Source organism: Pseudophryne corroboree, chromosome 5, assembly GCF_028390025.1.
Source record: "Pseudophryne corroboree isolate aPseCor3 chromosome 5, aPseCor3.hap2, whole genome shotgun sequence".
Taxonomy (NCBI): Eukaryota; Metazoa; Chordata; class Amphibia; order Anura; family Myobatrachidae; genus Pseudophryne; species Pseudophryne corroboree.
This window is the reverse complement of record NC_086448.1, coordinates 338,251,616-338,267,366: the sequence shown is the minus strand read 5'-3', so window position 1 is coordinate 338,267,366 and position 15,751 is coordinate 338,251,616. Positions and strand designations below refer to the sequence as shown.

Genomic DNA, 15,751 nt, shown 5'->3' with positions numbered 1-15,751 from the left:
AAAAATAAAGCAGCCAGTATTTACCCTGCACAGAAACAATATAACCCACCCAAATCTAACTCTCTCTGCACATGTTATATCTGCCCCCCCCTGCAGTGCACATGGTTTTGCCCATTAGAGAACAATTTTGCTGCCGTGATCAGGTCTGAATTAGGCCCAATATCTCTTCACTGCTCATCAAATGTATTAGTCAATTTTAGTTTGCAATTTGCTTAGTGTTGGACTGTGGCATGAAGGGCCCACGGGGGGAATGGAGTGGTAGGGGCACATGTTTAGGGGTGTGGCCAGTCTTCAGAAGAGGTGTGGCCAGCCACCAAAGAGACTTGGCAAAGCATTAGAGAGTGCATGGTCTGTGCCCCTTGATAAATATGTATAGAAAATACTGATGGTGCATGCATAACAGCAATGCACTGTACATTGGGGGTAATTCTGAGTTGATCGCAGCAGGATTTTGGTTAGCAGTTGGGCAAAACCATGTGCACTGCAGGGGAGGCAGATATTACATCTGCAGAGAGAGTTAGATTTGGGTGTGGTGTGTTCGATCTGCAATCTAAATTGCAGTGTAAAAATAAAGCAGCCAGTATTTACCCTGCACAGAAACAAAATAACCCACCCAAATGTAACTCTCTCTGCAAATGTTATATCTGCCCCCCCTGCACTGCACATGGTTTTGCCCAACTGCTAAAAAATTTCCTGCTGCGATCAACTTGGAATTACCCCCATAATACACCATAGTCCTGAGCATTATAAGATAGCATATGTATAATGTATAATTCAAGTGTACAGTCTGGAACCTGATCCCTAGAGGAGGAGATGGACCCGCAGGTAGTGTGGGCCACCAGGGGTTTCCCCTGTATCCATGTGGGCCAGTCCAACCCTGAATTTGCTGTGGTATTTTTATGTTAATGTCTCCATGTGTCTGGTTTGTTCTCAAAATCAACTTTTATGATTAAAAAACAGTATGACATTTTTCTGCATTGTTAATAGCTGTCTAATCCACCCTCTACTGCTAGTAGAGTACTGAATAAACAGCTATACATTGTCTAGTCTTGTTTGGCTGAAGAGGTTAAATGTGAGATTCATTTTGATGTGTAATTAAGCAGCAACCTATGGCCTCTGGCCAGCCCTAATTCATTCCTGACTAAAATTGATTGTGTACATTCAATCTGTATAAATCCATGCACAGCTAAGTCTCATTGTTCCAACTGTGCATTAAAGATTTAAATCTTGAAATTGGAAGTTTTGCTTTATGCCCAATACAGTATCTGTCAGGGGTTATGGTCCAATTCCCAGTAGTCACTTCAATAAGCAAAAGAAAAATGCTGTAGTATTTGGTATATGTGTGCATGACTCACTGCTGACAAATGACTTATGGAAATCTGACCAGGCATTATGATAGCTGTCATAGAGTTTCAAAAAGAATAATTGCACAGATCAGACCCTGACATTTATCCTAAGCATATATAAAACTAGTATAGAACTTCAGATATATGAAAGTGACAGTCTTATATATTGTGACAATAGAGCAAGCAAAGTACTGTAGCTATGGTTGGTAGACAGCTCCAATGTTTAAATGGTATCCGGTCCTTAGGTCGACCGGACTTCGGTCGACACTCATTAGGTCAACCACCATTGGTCGACATGGCTTAGGTCGACATGGTCACTAGGTCGACATGAGTTTTCACTTTTTTCCCCTTCATTTTTTGAGCTTTTTCATACTTTACGATACACGTGGACTACAATTGGGAAAGGTAACCTGTGCCGAGTGCAGTGAGGCACCTTGCCCGAAGCTCATGAGCCATGCGAGGGGACACGGTGCACTAATTGGGGTTCCAGGTCACTTTACGAAGAAAATTATACCAAAAAAACTTTAAAAACTCATGTTGACCTTTTTCCATGTTCACCTTGTCCATGTTGACCATGTCCACCTATTTCAGGTGTCGACCTAGTTACTGTCTATGCTATGAGCCACACCCGTTTAAATGGAGAGTGTCCTGTACTGTATATCGGTGTGGGATCTTTCTTTGCAAACAATGTATTGACTTCTGAAAACCAGAATGAAAATGTAAATAATAGCTTCTAAATAGTGATAACATCGTTCTCACAGACATGATCACTGAGGACTTCATCATGCAATCAATGGGAGCAGCATACTGTACTTGATGGGGGCGGTTACAGACCATTCGTGTCATTACCGCCTAGCTGTAATTTGCTGAGAATCGTGCATATTTGGGCCATAATGACGTGATTATATCTTTACTAGGCCTTGCCCGCTCACACAGACAGTGGATTGCTGGTATTATTCTAGCCATTCTGCCCAATTCACTAGAATGTGGATGGGGTGCAGGAAGGTTACTTACTCTTCCAATGCTGCAGGAGTCTCCCGCAGGTCCTGGGAGAGTAGGCAAGTATATGGAGGAGCAATAAACTGTAATGAAGGAAATGCAAGGGCAATATGGGGAAAAACATTTTGAAATGTAGACAGATATATTTTAAGCATGTTGCTCCATGTTACAGAAATAAATGAAATGAAGAAAGCCTTAGTAGCAACAATCCAGATAACAGATCCAGTGTCTGCAGGGTGGCTGAACTGTATTCATCGGGATCTAGAACCCTACAGCAAAGGTGAGTGTAATGTATGTACAGTATGTGAGTAAGTGAGTGTGTGTAAGTATGTGGGTGTGCCAGACCCCTAGTGTGCTCGTGTAACATAGTAACATAGTATCTAAGGTTGAAAAAAGACAATTTGTCCATCGAGTTCAATCTATTTGTGGTCTCCTATGCAGGATTATTTTGGTCTATAATTTTGTCTGATGCTGATGTCAGCCGTTGCGTTTTATCCCTCTTTTTATAGTAACTATAGTGCGCGACTATGCACCATAATCCTGTATATCCTTATCCATTAGGAATTTATCTAACCCATTCTTAAAGATGTTGACTGAGTCCGCCATTACAACTCCCTCAGGCAGGGAATTCCAAACATGTATTGTCCTTACCGTGAAAAAGCCTTTACGCCGCATTGTGCGGAATCTCCTCTCCTCTAACCTAAGCGAATGTCCACGAGTCCTCTGTGCTGATCTTATCAAAAACAGGTCCCGCGCAAGCTCTGTGTATTGTCCCCTTATATATTTGTAGATGTTGATCATGTCCCCTCTTAGTCTCCTCTTTTCCAGTGTAAACATGTCTAGCCTTGCAAGCATTTTCTTCGTAATCCAGTGTCTCCATGCCCTTAATTAGTTTGGTAGCCCGCCTCTGGACCTTTTCTAGCTCCAGTATATCCTTTTTGTAGTATGGTGCCCAAAATTGTAACCCGTATTCAAGATGTCGCCTCACTAGTGATTTGTATAAGGGGAGTATAACACTCTCATCCCTTGCATTAATTCCCCGTTTTATGCATGCTAATATTTTATTAGCCTTCTTTGCTGCAATCCTACTTTGGGTACTGCTGCTTAGTTTGCTATCTATGAGAACACCTAAGTCTTTTTCCAGTACCGAATCCCCTAATTTTACCCCATTTAATATGTAGGTGTTATTTTTGTTCTTGCTACCACAGTGCATTACCTTGCACTTGTCTGTATTGAAGCGCATTCTCCATTTGGCTGCCCATGCTTCTAGTTTACCTAAGTCGTTCTGAAGAGACTCAGCATCCTCATCCGTAATTTATAACCTTACACAATTTGGTATCGTCTGCAAAAATTTACACCATGCTCTCTAGACCTTCTGTTAGGTCGTTAATGAAAATGTTGAACAATATTGGTCCTAGTACAGACCCTTGTGGCACACCACTTAGCACTTCAGCCCAATTTGAAAATGATCCATTAACCACAACGCGCTGCTCCCTATTATCTAACCGATTTATAACCCAAGTGCATATTGTGCTCCTTAGCCCTATTTCTTTTAGCTTATAGATAAGCCGCATGTGTGGTACTGTGTCGAAAGCTTTGGAAAAGTCTTAAAAGATTACATCTACCTCCTTACCCTGATCAGGGTTCGCACTTACTGTTTCGTAAAAGCCAAGTAAGTTGGTTTGACATGACCTGTCCTTCACAAATCCATGTTGATTCCTTTTAATGACCTTATTGGCTTCAAGGAACTTCTGAATACTATCCCTTAGAATACCTTCCGATACTTTCCCCACTATTGATGTAAGACTAACTGGTCTATAATTACACGGATCAGCTTTACTTCCCTTTTTGAATATAGGCACTACTTCCACTATACGCCAGTCCTTGGGAACCATACCTGATATAACTGAATCTTTAAAGATCAAAAATATCGGTTTTGCAAGTTCTGAGTGAAGCTCCATTAGTAACCTTGGGTGAATTCCTTCGGGACCCGGTGACTTATTAATCTTTAAATGTTTTAATCGGTCACAGACTACCTCCTCACTTAAATAAGTACTTATCAGTGGGATATTATCATTATTGAGATTGTGTGCTAGTCTCTGAATTTGGTCCTCTTTTGTAAATACCATTGAAAAAAACTAATTTAGTTTGTCCACAGTGTGTGACTAAACTGTAATCACAGCAGCAGCTAGTAGAACTACATCTCCCAGCAGCCCCCTCGTCTCCCAGCAATCCCTTCCCAAGTGCAAAGATGGACGAGGAATCTCCGGGAGCCAGGGAGACCATCTTTTTTTCTTTATGCACCGCTCACTGGGTTTTCAGTATTCAGAGCTGAAAACCTCATGTGCATTTTTTTTAAATTGGATACTACGGGTATCGGGAGCAGTGGCGTAAGTTCATCACAGTCGCCCGGAGGCAAGATAAATATTGGTGCCCCCCTATTTCCTATATTAAGATAAATAAATATATGTATGTATGCATGTATGTATGTATGTATGTGTGCGTGAGATATGTGTGTGTGTGTGTGTGTGTGTGTGTGTGTGTGTGTGTGTGTGTGTGTGTGTGTGTGTGTGTATGGAGTGTTCTGAAAAAAAATTATATACTGTATTTATACATTTAATTGTCTTTTATTTTAAATCACACATTTCTTAGCAGTCATACCCAGGATTAGAACCCATGACCTGTTACACTAACAGCAGACACTTTACTGATGGAGTTATTTGCTCCTGTAGATGAAGCATGAGAATTCTAACTATATGAAGTTACATGTAATTGTCAGAGAAGTAGCTTCATATAGTTAGAATTCTCATATTTCCTATACAGGAGCAAACCGCTTCATCAGTAAGGTGTCTGCTTCCAGTGTAATAGGTTGTGGTTTCTAACCCTGGGTATGACACTTGTAAAATGTGTATATTCAGTATAATAAAGTGGGTGTGATTTGTAAGGTGCATGGACCAGTGAGGAAGTCAGCCACTGAAAAGACAGCGGCAGCAATCAATTAACTTAATTCAATGGTATCACAGAATGGGAGGAGAGGTGCCCCCCTTCAGAGCAGGAGCCCGGCGGCAGATGACTCCGTTGCCTCCCAGAGTTCTGCCTCTGATCGGGAGCGCGCATACCCATGGTAATCCTAAATTGAATCCTAACCCTGTGATTTAACTTTCCTTGATTCTGTATGGGCTTCCCTTCATGTAAGTGCTTGGTGAGCTCAGTATATGACATAGGATACCAGCGTGGAATTCATTTGGGACATATCTTTCGATTCAATATTGACAACATGTGCAAGTGATCCATACTGCTTGCCTGTCACCTATGAGTGATTTCAGTGAGAGGTCTTTTACTGAGGCTGTCATGTGCTGCATGAGGTAGTCATTTTATACATTGGAGCCATATGGCTAGGAACCTTGGACTCATTTGTTCTTTGTGACAGTACTGACTACTTCATTGTATTTGTACTTTATATTATCTTTTTAGCTATATTGCTAAATAACATTTCCTATATTCAAAAGGATTATGAACACAAAAAATAGTTCCTATAAAAGTGTGATCATGGTGGTAGTGCCTGTAGTCCTGTACAAGTGTGAGCATGGTGGTGGTAGACCCTGTAGTCCTGTACAAGTGTGATCATGATGGTGGTAGTACCTGTAGTCCTGTACAGGTGTGATCATGGTGGTGGTAGTACCTGTAGTCCTGTACAAGTGTGATCATGGCGGTGGTAGTACTTGTAGTCCTGTACAAGTGTGATCATGGTGGTGGTAGTACTTGTAGTCCTGTACAGGTGTGATCATGGTGGTGGTAGTACCTGTAGTCCTGTACAAGTGTGATCATGGTGGTGGTAGTACTTGTAGTCCTGTACAAGTGTGAGCATGGTGGTGGAAATACCTGTAGTCCTGTACACATGTGATCATGGTGGTGGTAGACCCTGTAGTCTTGTACACATGTTATCATGGTAGTGGTAGTACCTGTAGTCCTGTACAAGTGTGATCATGGTGGTCACACTTGTACAGGACTGTACAAGTGTGACCTGTAGTCCTGTACAAGTGTGATAATGGTGGTGGCAGTACCTGTAGTCCTGTACAAGTGTGATCATGGTGGTGGTAGACCCTGTAGTCCTGTACAAGTGTGATCATGGTGGTGGTAGACCCTGTAGTCCTGTACAAGTGTGTTCATGGTGGTGGTAGTACTTGTTGTCCTGTACAAGTGTGAGCATGGTGGTGGTACCTGTAGTCCTATACAAGCGTGAGCATGGTGGTGGTAGACTCTGTAGTCCTGTACAAGTGTTATCATGGTGGTGGTAGTACCTGTAGTCCTATACAAGTGTGAGCATGGTGGTGGTAGTACCTGTAGTCCTATACAAGTGTGAGCATGGTGGTGGTAGACCCTGTAGTCCTGTACAAGTGTTATCATGGTGGTGGAAATACCTGTAGTCCTGTACATGTGTGAGCATGGTGGTGGTAGACCCTGTAGTCCTGTACAAGTGTTATCATGGTGGTAGTGGTGGTGGTATGTATAGATGATTCAACGTAATTGTTTGCCTAATTTCTGAATTATTTAAAAAGTATTTTTTTTCAAGGTAAAAAAAAGAAAAACTAATGTGCTTAGTAAATGCTACAGGAGAACATATGCACACACAAAAAAAAATATTTGAAGGAGGAAAGTTACTTTTAGCATTTGCTCTAATGACATCAGTGATCTGCCAGAATCTCTATCACTACCAAAGTTAGCAAAAATATACAGGTTGAGTTTCCCATATCTGAAATGTTTGGAACCAGAAGTATTTTGTTTTTTTCCCCTAGGTATGGCCTTCAATGTGTTATCCATTTATGGTACTTCAATGGTGTGAAAACTTATGTAAGGGTACCATCGATGGTTTCACCCACCTTTGGTCACCCCTGCTTTAGTGTTCAATAAGCGGCGTGCCAATAAGAGCCCGGGGTGGGGCTTCATGGTTGTCAGGGGCGGAGCTAGTGTTCCTGTCCCGACACCTTGGAGAAAAAAAAATCTGTAACTCTGTGTTATTGATGGTGGGAAATCATCTGGTTCTCCCTTATCGATGGTAAAGTAGTCACCATTGGTCATAGACCATTGATAATTCCAAATCACCGTTTTTTCGACGGCCATCCCTAAATGTTTCCATATTTTAGAATATTTGCATACCATAGGGATGGGACCCAAGTCTAAACACAAATTGCGTTTATGTATTATATATACCTTATACACAGCCTGCAGGTAATTTTATACAATATTTGTAATAATTTTGTGCATGAAACAAAGTCTGTGTCCATTAAACCATCAGAAAGCAAAGGTGTCACTTTCTCAGTTGCAATCAAACATTTTGGGATTTCAGAATAAATTGGATATCAGATTTTTGCATATGGGAGGCTCAACCTGCATTTAAGTAATATGAGAAAATATGGGGGAATTTGGGAAAATTACAATGTTCTAAAATAGTATTATTACAGTGTGTTCCATAATAAATATGTATATCCACTTTAGCACAAGCTTTTATTGGGTGAACAGTTGTAAATGATATAAAGGAAATTACAACTGTGCATAGTATTTAGTTATTATGTGAGCTGCAGCAAGCTCACTGCATGCAGCAATCTACAAGAAAGAAACTTTCTGTTTTATATAATCCAAAAATACAAAATTTACCTTTAACACAGCAATGACAGCAGGAGGATAACTGAGTCCAACCATGTTTGACGTTCTTCTGTACATTCTATTAAAGTAAAGAATTACAATTATTACATATTTTTGCTAGAATCAGAAAACTATTTAAATGGTGGGTATGATATCTTTGGAATATAAAGTAATTATTAAACAAATGATTGAAATGGCAGTAATGCTATGCATTACACCACAGAGAATGATATGAACTGTATATAAAATAATATATGTACTGTAAAGGTTATTAATATATGTAAAATTACTGTAAATAACGTTATAAACAGTGAGTTGTGCTGTCATTGCTTGTAATCAGTAAAGCTGTGATGTAACAAGGAAGAATACGCCTCTAATATAAATGATATATAATATTATCATGAATGTTGTGTCTCATTTCCATCATGCGCAGTAGGAGTTGGCGACTACGTGAATGTCTGAGTGCTGAGATGGATGGACAATATAGGGAAAAAGATGCCTGTCTGATGTCAACATACAGCAGGACAGCCCTGTGAAACGTTGGGGCCTTAGAAGGAGAGAGATAGATGGATCGGATGATATAACTAATTATATATTTAAGAGGTCACCTCAGTTTTCTTTGATATGTAGAAAGACCTAAAGTTTTTTTCTTTAAGGGCCCGATTCAGAGATATCTTATGGTGGGAGGACTGCGCATGTGAGTCCACTCGACTGTCTCCCAGCCACAACTTGATTGACAAGCTACAGCGCTAGGGAGGCGCAGAGGGGGCATTCCTGGACAGCGTTGCCGGATACAGTGGCGTGTACGGCTCTGGAATTCCATACATCTCTGAATCAGACCCTAAATGGACACATTGCAATGAGTTCTACATTTCATATCACTAACAGTGCATTATCCCATACAGTATATACTGTTGTTTTAAGTTGTTTATAAAATCAGAGCCTAGGGCAAAATCACATTAGAAGGCCCTGTTTCCACTTACAAAATATGGATAACTTAAAACCGTGTCCAAGAAGAAGTACATTTTATCAGCGAATCAAGTTTTTGTAGAGCGCTATATAATAATCACAATAATTTTCCATGTCATTTTAAAGATTAACCTTATACTTCTTTAATTACTTGTCGATAAACAAATTTACACTAGGCTCTCTTCTATGTCAGTCTGGTTTCCTGAACAGATACCATCTTCATCACACCCGACCAGAGATTATTTGTGTGCACGACTCCTTTGCAGCGAATTGTGTACCTGCCGGTGGGCATGTGCGGATAGCCGCACTCACAATCCATAGCAAATACATTGTGCGACTACGAGTGCAACTATTTGTACGGCACACATACTGTAGTACTTCCACTTGCAGCATCTCGCCTTCCTGTCTCTTCCCATTACACTAGTTACGTCCTGATTTTTCCAAAACTTTGTCTTCCACTGTCTTTCTTATTCATGTATTCTTGGAAGCTCATGTCATATCCTTGCCTTATTGTATATATGCAACATAAGATGTAAAAATTGATATATGGCTAACCAGCTGGGGAGGTTTATTATTCAGGTTTTAAACCCACAATAACTTCCAGCGCAATCAGGTCTGACTAGTCTTCCGCACATTACAGTCAGTTAGCAGTTAACAATCTTAGGGGTTAAACAAATACGTGCGAAGGGTGCAAGTTGCTGTTGCCACGGCAACAGCAACTTGTCACATCCCTCACAGCCTGATTTCTGCACATATTCGCTCAAAATTGCTCACATCCCAGTGGGGGAGAGGGTACTTTTGTGCGAGGTTGGGCTGCTGTAAAGTGTGGCTATTGACGCGTTGACTCGCGGGTGTGAGAACCTAGCACGCAATTGGACTGGCCCCTCAGTGTCTGTCAATACTGAGATGGAAGTACTTACATTTTTTCATTTCTGGTTTAAGCAGCATAATCAAATTGTACCACAGCAGATTTCATCATTTCTTTTAACTGAAATAGTTTTTTACTTCCTGAAGAACAATCACATATTGGTACAAAATCCTTCTTGATGTATTTGTCCTCATAACAGTTGTTGCCAGAAACACAAGCTGGGATTAACAAGTACTATCTAACAAACTGATAGTACTCATTAAAATGCAATGAACAGACTTGTACTTTCCCTCTATTCATTTATAAAATGAGGGCTGGTAGAGATTAAACAGATTTGACAAGGCTGATCGTGTCACTGATTTACAGCATATTGGGGGTCATTCCGAGTTGTTCGCTCGTTATTTTTTTTTCCGCTACGGAGCGATTAGTCACAAACTGCGCATGCGCAATGTTCGCAGTGCGCCTGCGCCAAGTAAATTTGCACAAAAGTTTGGTATTTTACTCACGGCCTAACGAAGATTTTTCATCGTTCTGGTGATCGGAGTGTGATTGACAGGAAGTGGGTGTTTCTGGGCGGATACTTGCCGTTTTATGGGAGTGTGCGGAAAAACGCTGGCGTTTCTGGGAAAAACGCGGGAGTGTCTGAAGAAACGGGGGAGTGTCTGGGCGAACGCTGGGTGTGTTTGTGACATCAAACCAGGAACGAAACTGACTGAACTGATCGCAGTGTAGGAGTAAGTCTGGAGCTACTCAGAAACTGCTAAGAAATTTCTATTCGCAATTCTGCTAATCTTTCGTTCGCAATTCTGCTAAGCTAAGATACACTCCCAGAGGGTGGCGGCTTAGCGTGTGCAATGCTGCTAAAAGCAGCTAGCGAGCGAACAACTCGGAATGAGGGCCATTATGTCACTTTGTCTGGGTATAAACAACAGTGCCAGTCCAGAACATTTGGTTATCAGCGGTTTAAGAACAAAGGAAATAGGGGCCCGTTTATCATAGTATATTTGCAGCTATATCCCCAAAAACATCAGTTTGCGGGAATCAGCCATAAGTAATAGGTAACACCTAAATGTAAGAAGTAGGGACTGCAGCAGGTATCAGAGGTACCTGCTGCTATCCCTAAGTTGCCGCTCGCAGCCACATCCCCCATTGATTCTTATGGAGGATGTAATGTTGCCTGATTTACGAACATCCGGAATGCATTCCCGTTATTGGCCCCCGCACATACCGTCATCTAAAGATGGAAGTAGCCTATGAACTGACCACGCATGCACAGACCCCCTGGCAGCCATCCCAGCACATCACAGGGACGGACTCCTTTCAGAGCCCCTGTCATTGCCTGTGCTGCATCATACATTGTTGTAATAGGAATGCATATTTCAATGCGATCCTGGGTGGTAAGATCCTGGAGCCTGGAGAAGTACGAGTTAAAGTCAGCCTGGAGAAGTACGAGTTACAGTCAGCCTGGAGAAGTACGAGTTACAGTCAGCCTGGAGAAGTACGAGTTACAGTCAGCCTGGGAGAAGTACAAGTTACAGTCAGCCTTGAGAAGTACCAGTTACAGTCAACCTGGAGAAGTACGAGTTATAGTCAGCCTTGAGAAGTACCAGTTACAGTCAACCTGGAGAAGTACGAGTTACAGTCAGCCTTGAGAAGTACGAGTTACAGTCAGCCTTGAGAAGTACGAGTTACAGTCAGCCTGGACTGAAGTACAGGTTACAGTTAGCCTGGAGAAGTACCAGTTACAGTCAGCCTGGAGAAGTACCAGTTACAGTCAGCCTGGAGAAGTACCAGTTACAGTCAGCCTGGACTGAAGTAAAGGTTACAGTCAGCCTTGGAGAAGTACGAGTTACAGTCAGCCTGGACTGAAGTAAAGGTTACAGTCAGCCTTGGAGAAGTACCAGTTACAGTCAGCCTGGAGACGTACGAGTTACAGTCAGCCTGGACTGAAGTAAAGGTTACAGTCAGCCTTGGAGAAGTACGAGTTAGTCAGCCTAGGAGAAGTACAGGTTACAGTGAGCCTGGGAGAAGTACAAGTTACAGTCAGCCGGGGAAAAGCACATCTTACAGTCAGCCTGGGAGAAGTACTGTATGACTTACAGTCGGCCTGGCAGAAGTACGAGTTACAGTCAGCCTGGCAGAAGTACGAGTTACAGTCAGCCTGGAGAAGTATGAGTTACAGTCAACCTGGAGAAGTACGAATTAAAGTCAGTCTGGGAGAAGTACCAGTTACAGTCAGCCTGGACTGAAGTACAGGTTACAGTCAGCCTTGGAGAAGTACGAGTTACAGGCAGCCTAGGAGAAGTACAGGTTACAGTGAGCCTGGGAGAAGTACAAGTTACAGTCAGCCTGGGAAAAGCACATCTTACAGTCAGCCTGGGAGAAGTACAGGTTATAGTCGGCCAGGCAGAAGTACGAGTTACAGTCAGCCTGGAGAAGTACAAGTTTCAGTCAGCCTGGAGAAGTACGAATTAAAGTCAGCCTGGGAAAAGTACAGGTTACAGTCAGCCTGGGAGAAGTACAGGATACAATCAGCCTGGCAGAAGTATGAGTTACAGTCAGCCTGGGAGAAGTACAGGTTACAGTCAGCCAGGAGAAGCAAAAGTTACAGGCAGTCTGGAGAAGTACAGAGATTAATATCTGCAGTGATACTGAGAATGGGCTCACTGTGGTTCTATAATATATAGTGGTGTTATTATTATGAAATGTTATGTTTATGTATTGCAGTAAAAATTGTGGCACAATCATTCCTTTCAAGATTACTCTAGGATTATTACTTGTTAATGGATGTAAATTTACCAGCCTACTCAGCAAAGGGTTATAGCTAGAGTAGTCAGGGAAAGAATGCTGAGATTGGAGGTTTAACTACAGTCAAAATCTAAATTATGGAAGTAAAGTAAAGTATAAAAAAAGAAGCAACTTTTCCATGAAACGTTTTAAAACTTTACACCCTAAACTCCACAAAGTATAGAAAAAACCTGGCTGCTCCAGTATACTTATAATTTTTACTACTGTCGCATAATAGGCACAATCCTTCAGTTATAGCCTTCCAGAGCAACTACAGTGAAAAGTCATGATCAGCATTTGATTAATCTCTGAACTGTGAAACAAATTGTACATTATAGAGAAAAGAAATACACAGCTAATGTTTTACTTCTTAGTTTTGTGTAAGTAACTGCTCCATAATTCAGTTCGCAAGAGCCAACTTTGTGAGTGTCTGAGCACCCCTATTATTTTTGCTACCCTCAGGCATGTCTATGCATAGCATTTTTTGAGTCATACGAGTATGAATGATGTAATGTGAGCATCCACAATTATTTTTAAAACTGTGGCTCCCATGATTTAGTTACCTCACACTGATGTGTGCATATACACCTATCCTCAAATTGTGCCAGAGCCCTGTTTAGCGCACCACAGACTTTGCAGCTTAGCATAACACTAATCTTAAGTACCTAGTGCACTACTGTACATGGTAATTAATACTGGGCATACACTGTCAGATAAAAAGTCTGTCAGTCCGACATACACTTTGTCTGACAAGCTGAAACCCAGCAGATACAGTGTGCGTAATTTCACAATCTATGGTCATGATATCTGCCTTCCTTCCCTATGAATTATACAGCCTATACAATTTCAGCGTGTCCGACAGACCGATAATTAGTGGTAGTGGCAATACACTGTACAATTATCTCAGCGATTTGCTGATATCCGGCAGATCAGCCAGATAATTGTATAGTGTATACCAGGCATAAGATACAAAAAAGTGGAAAACGCATCAAAACTGAGGAAAAAGTGCATAGCACGGGAATTGTGCCAGGCATCCCATGCCGTCTGGCACGAAAAAGGATAGATGTATGAGAACACATCTGTATATTATCATTTATGCCCATAGGATGGGGAGAAGCCCAGTGCAGGGAAAGCTTGAACCTCAATTCACACTCCAATCTCTACTCCTTATATAGTGTTGCCAAATTATATACCTAGAAATGGGGACAGTATAGCAACATGCATATTTTGGGGGGTCGGTATATAGGGGTAGACAACATTTTCATTACTGAAATACATATTTTAGGGTTGCAGACATGGTCCTGACAAAACAGACTCATACATTGTACACAGCAAGCAGCTTGGGGTCTGCAGAGCTTACTGAAGCTACTGAATAGAGAAAGTCCACTACATATCTCAACTATAATGCTTTCTCAGTCTATACCAGATAGTTGTTTAAAATTTCAGAGCACACCTTGGGGCTGAAGCTGAGGTGGGAGTAATGCAGATAAGAGCAAGTCACTTGGAAAACCATGCTGCATTGAGAATTAGATTAGATTTAGATTCAATAACATGTGTAATTGCTACACTGGTCAGTTGTCTACAGTGCGTGTGATGCTGTTTTGTGCCTGATAGGAGGGTTTAATATATCAAAAAGTCATTCAGGCGCAATATTATACTAATAAGGTGATACAGAATTTTTATGAAAACGACTGGGATAATGAACTGGACAAAATACTGTCAGGGGAAAATCAAAGCAGAAGGGATATTTCCCATTACTATAATACCTGTATGATCTCTCCTCTCTTACTAGACCTTCACTGGCTCCCCTTCCCTTTCAGAATCCATTTCAAGCTTCTCACACTCGCTTACAGAGCCCTCACCCACTCCTCTCCCATCTACATCTCTGACCTTATCTCCCTTTACACTCCCACCTGTCCTCTTCGCTCTGCTAATGCACGCCAACTCTCCTGCCTATGGATTACTTCCTCCCACTCCTACTTCCAAGATTTTTCACGTGCTGCACCACTTCTCTGGAATAACCTACCTCTCCCCCTCAGACTCTCCACCTCTCTACAAAACTTCAAACGATCTCTCAAGACCCACTTCTTCACTAAACCCAGCCAAATCTCATCCTAACCCTCTGTTCTACGCTCTCTATGTACCCCATCTGTGTCACCCTTGTCTGTCTACCCCTCCCCTTTAGAATGTAAGCTCTCATGAGCAGGGCCCTCTTCCCTCGTGTGCTTATCCTTTCTTACTTTAATAATCTTCAATTGCACCAAATCCAGCAGTCTTCTGCCACCTGATACTTATTCCAGTGTCATCTGCTGATGTAACTATGTTTATTTACCCTGTACTTGTCCTATACTGTCATCAACTGTAAGTTGCTGTTTTCCTGTTTATTTGTTTATGTACTCTGTAATTGGGCGCTGCGGAACCCTTCTGGCGCCATATAAATAAAGGATAATAATAATAATGATCAGAGGGCAGAGAATAAATAAAATAAAAAGGGTCTTGGAGGATGGTTGGAGAAATGTCCCCACTTGTCTATTAATTCGCTAATAAAAGCATTGGAAACATCGATGCGGCTGGTACCAGTGCCATCATTTGGGGAAATGTTCTTTAAAGTATTCCACAACGCATATATGTCCCCAAATAGAAAATGGGATATGGGACTGTCACCAACACATGAATGCCCAAAATGTGGAGGAGAAAGGGTGGACTTATATCATAATCTGCGGAGTTGCCCAGTCATAAACACATTTTGGAAGAGAGTAGAGGGTTTTATGGACCAGTTCGGTATTAAAGGGTTTCAAGAAAAAGAAGAATAGGCCATCTTTGGGATATATTTTCAAGGTAAAAATCTTACTTGGGAAGGGCAAAAAATGGTAATGGCTGTTTCAGCAGCAGCAGCAAAAAAAAAAAGCTATATTACAAATGTGGATACAACCAAAAGAACCACATATGTCAATGTTTCTAGAGAAATTATATACTATATACCGTATGGACTGGGTAAAGGCCACTATAAAAAAAGGGTAGAAGTATAATAAAGTTTTTCAAAGTCTGGGAAAATTATATGGAATCTCTCTCACCAGATACTCAGGAAAAAATTAAAAAGTGTTTTCCGGAAGTAGGGGGGTAATAAAAATTAAAAAAA

The 15,751-nt window shown here is 41.4% G+C and overlaps 1 protein-coding gene across 6 annotated transcripts in view; it reads right to left on the bottom strand.

Moving 5' to 3' along the window:
• Positions 1-15,751, bottom strand: part of PDE1C (phosphodiesterase 1C) — a 1,445,089-nt gene that overhangs the window by 492,305 nt on the left and 937,033 nt on the right. For all 6 annotated transcript variants that reach the window (XM_063922562.1, XM_063922563.1, XM_063922564.1 and 3 more), the window contains one exon: positions 8,001-8,067. In XM_063922562.1, the coding sequence (XP_063778632.1) occupies positions 8,001-8,067 (67 nt within the window). The remainder of the gene's footprint in view (positions 1-8,000; positions 8,068-15,751) is intronic.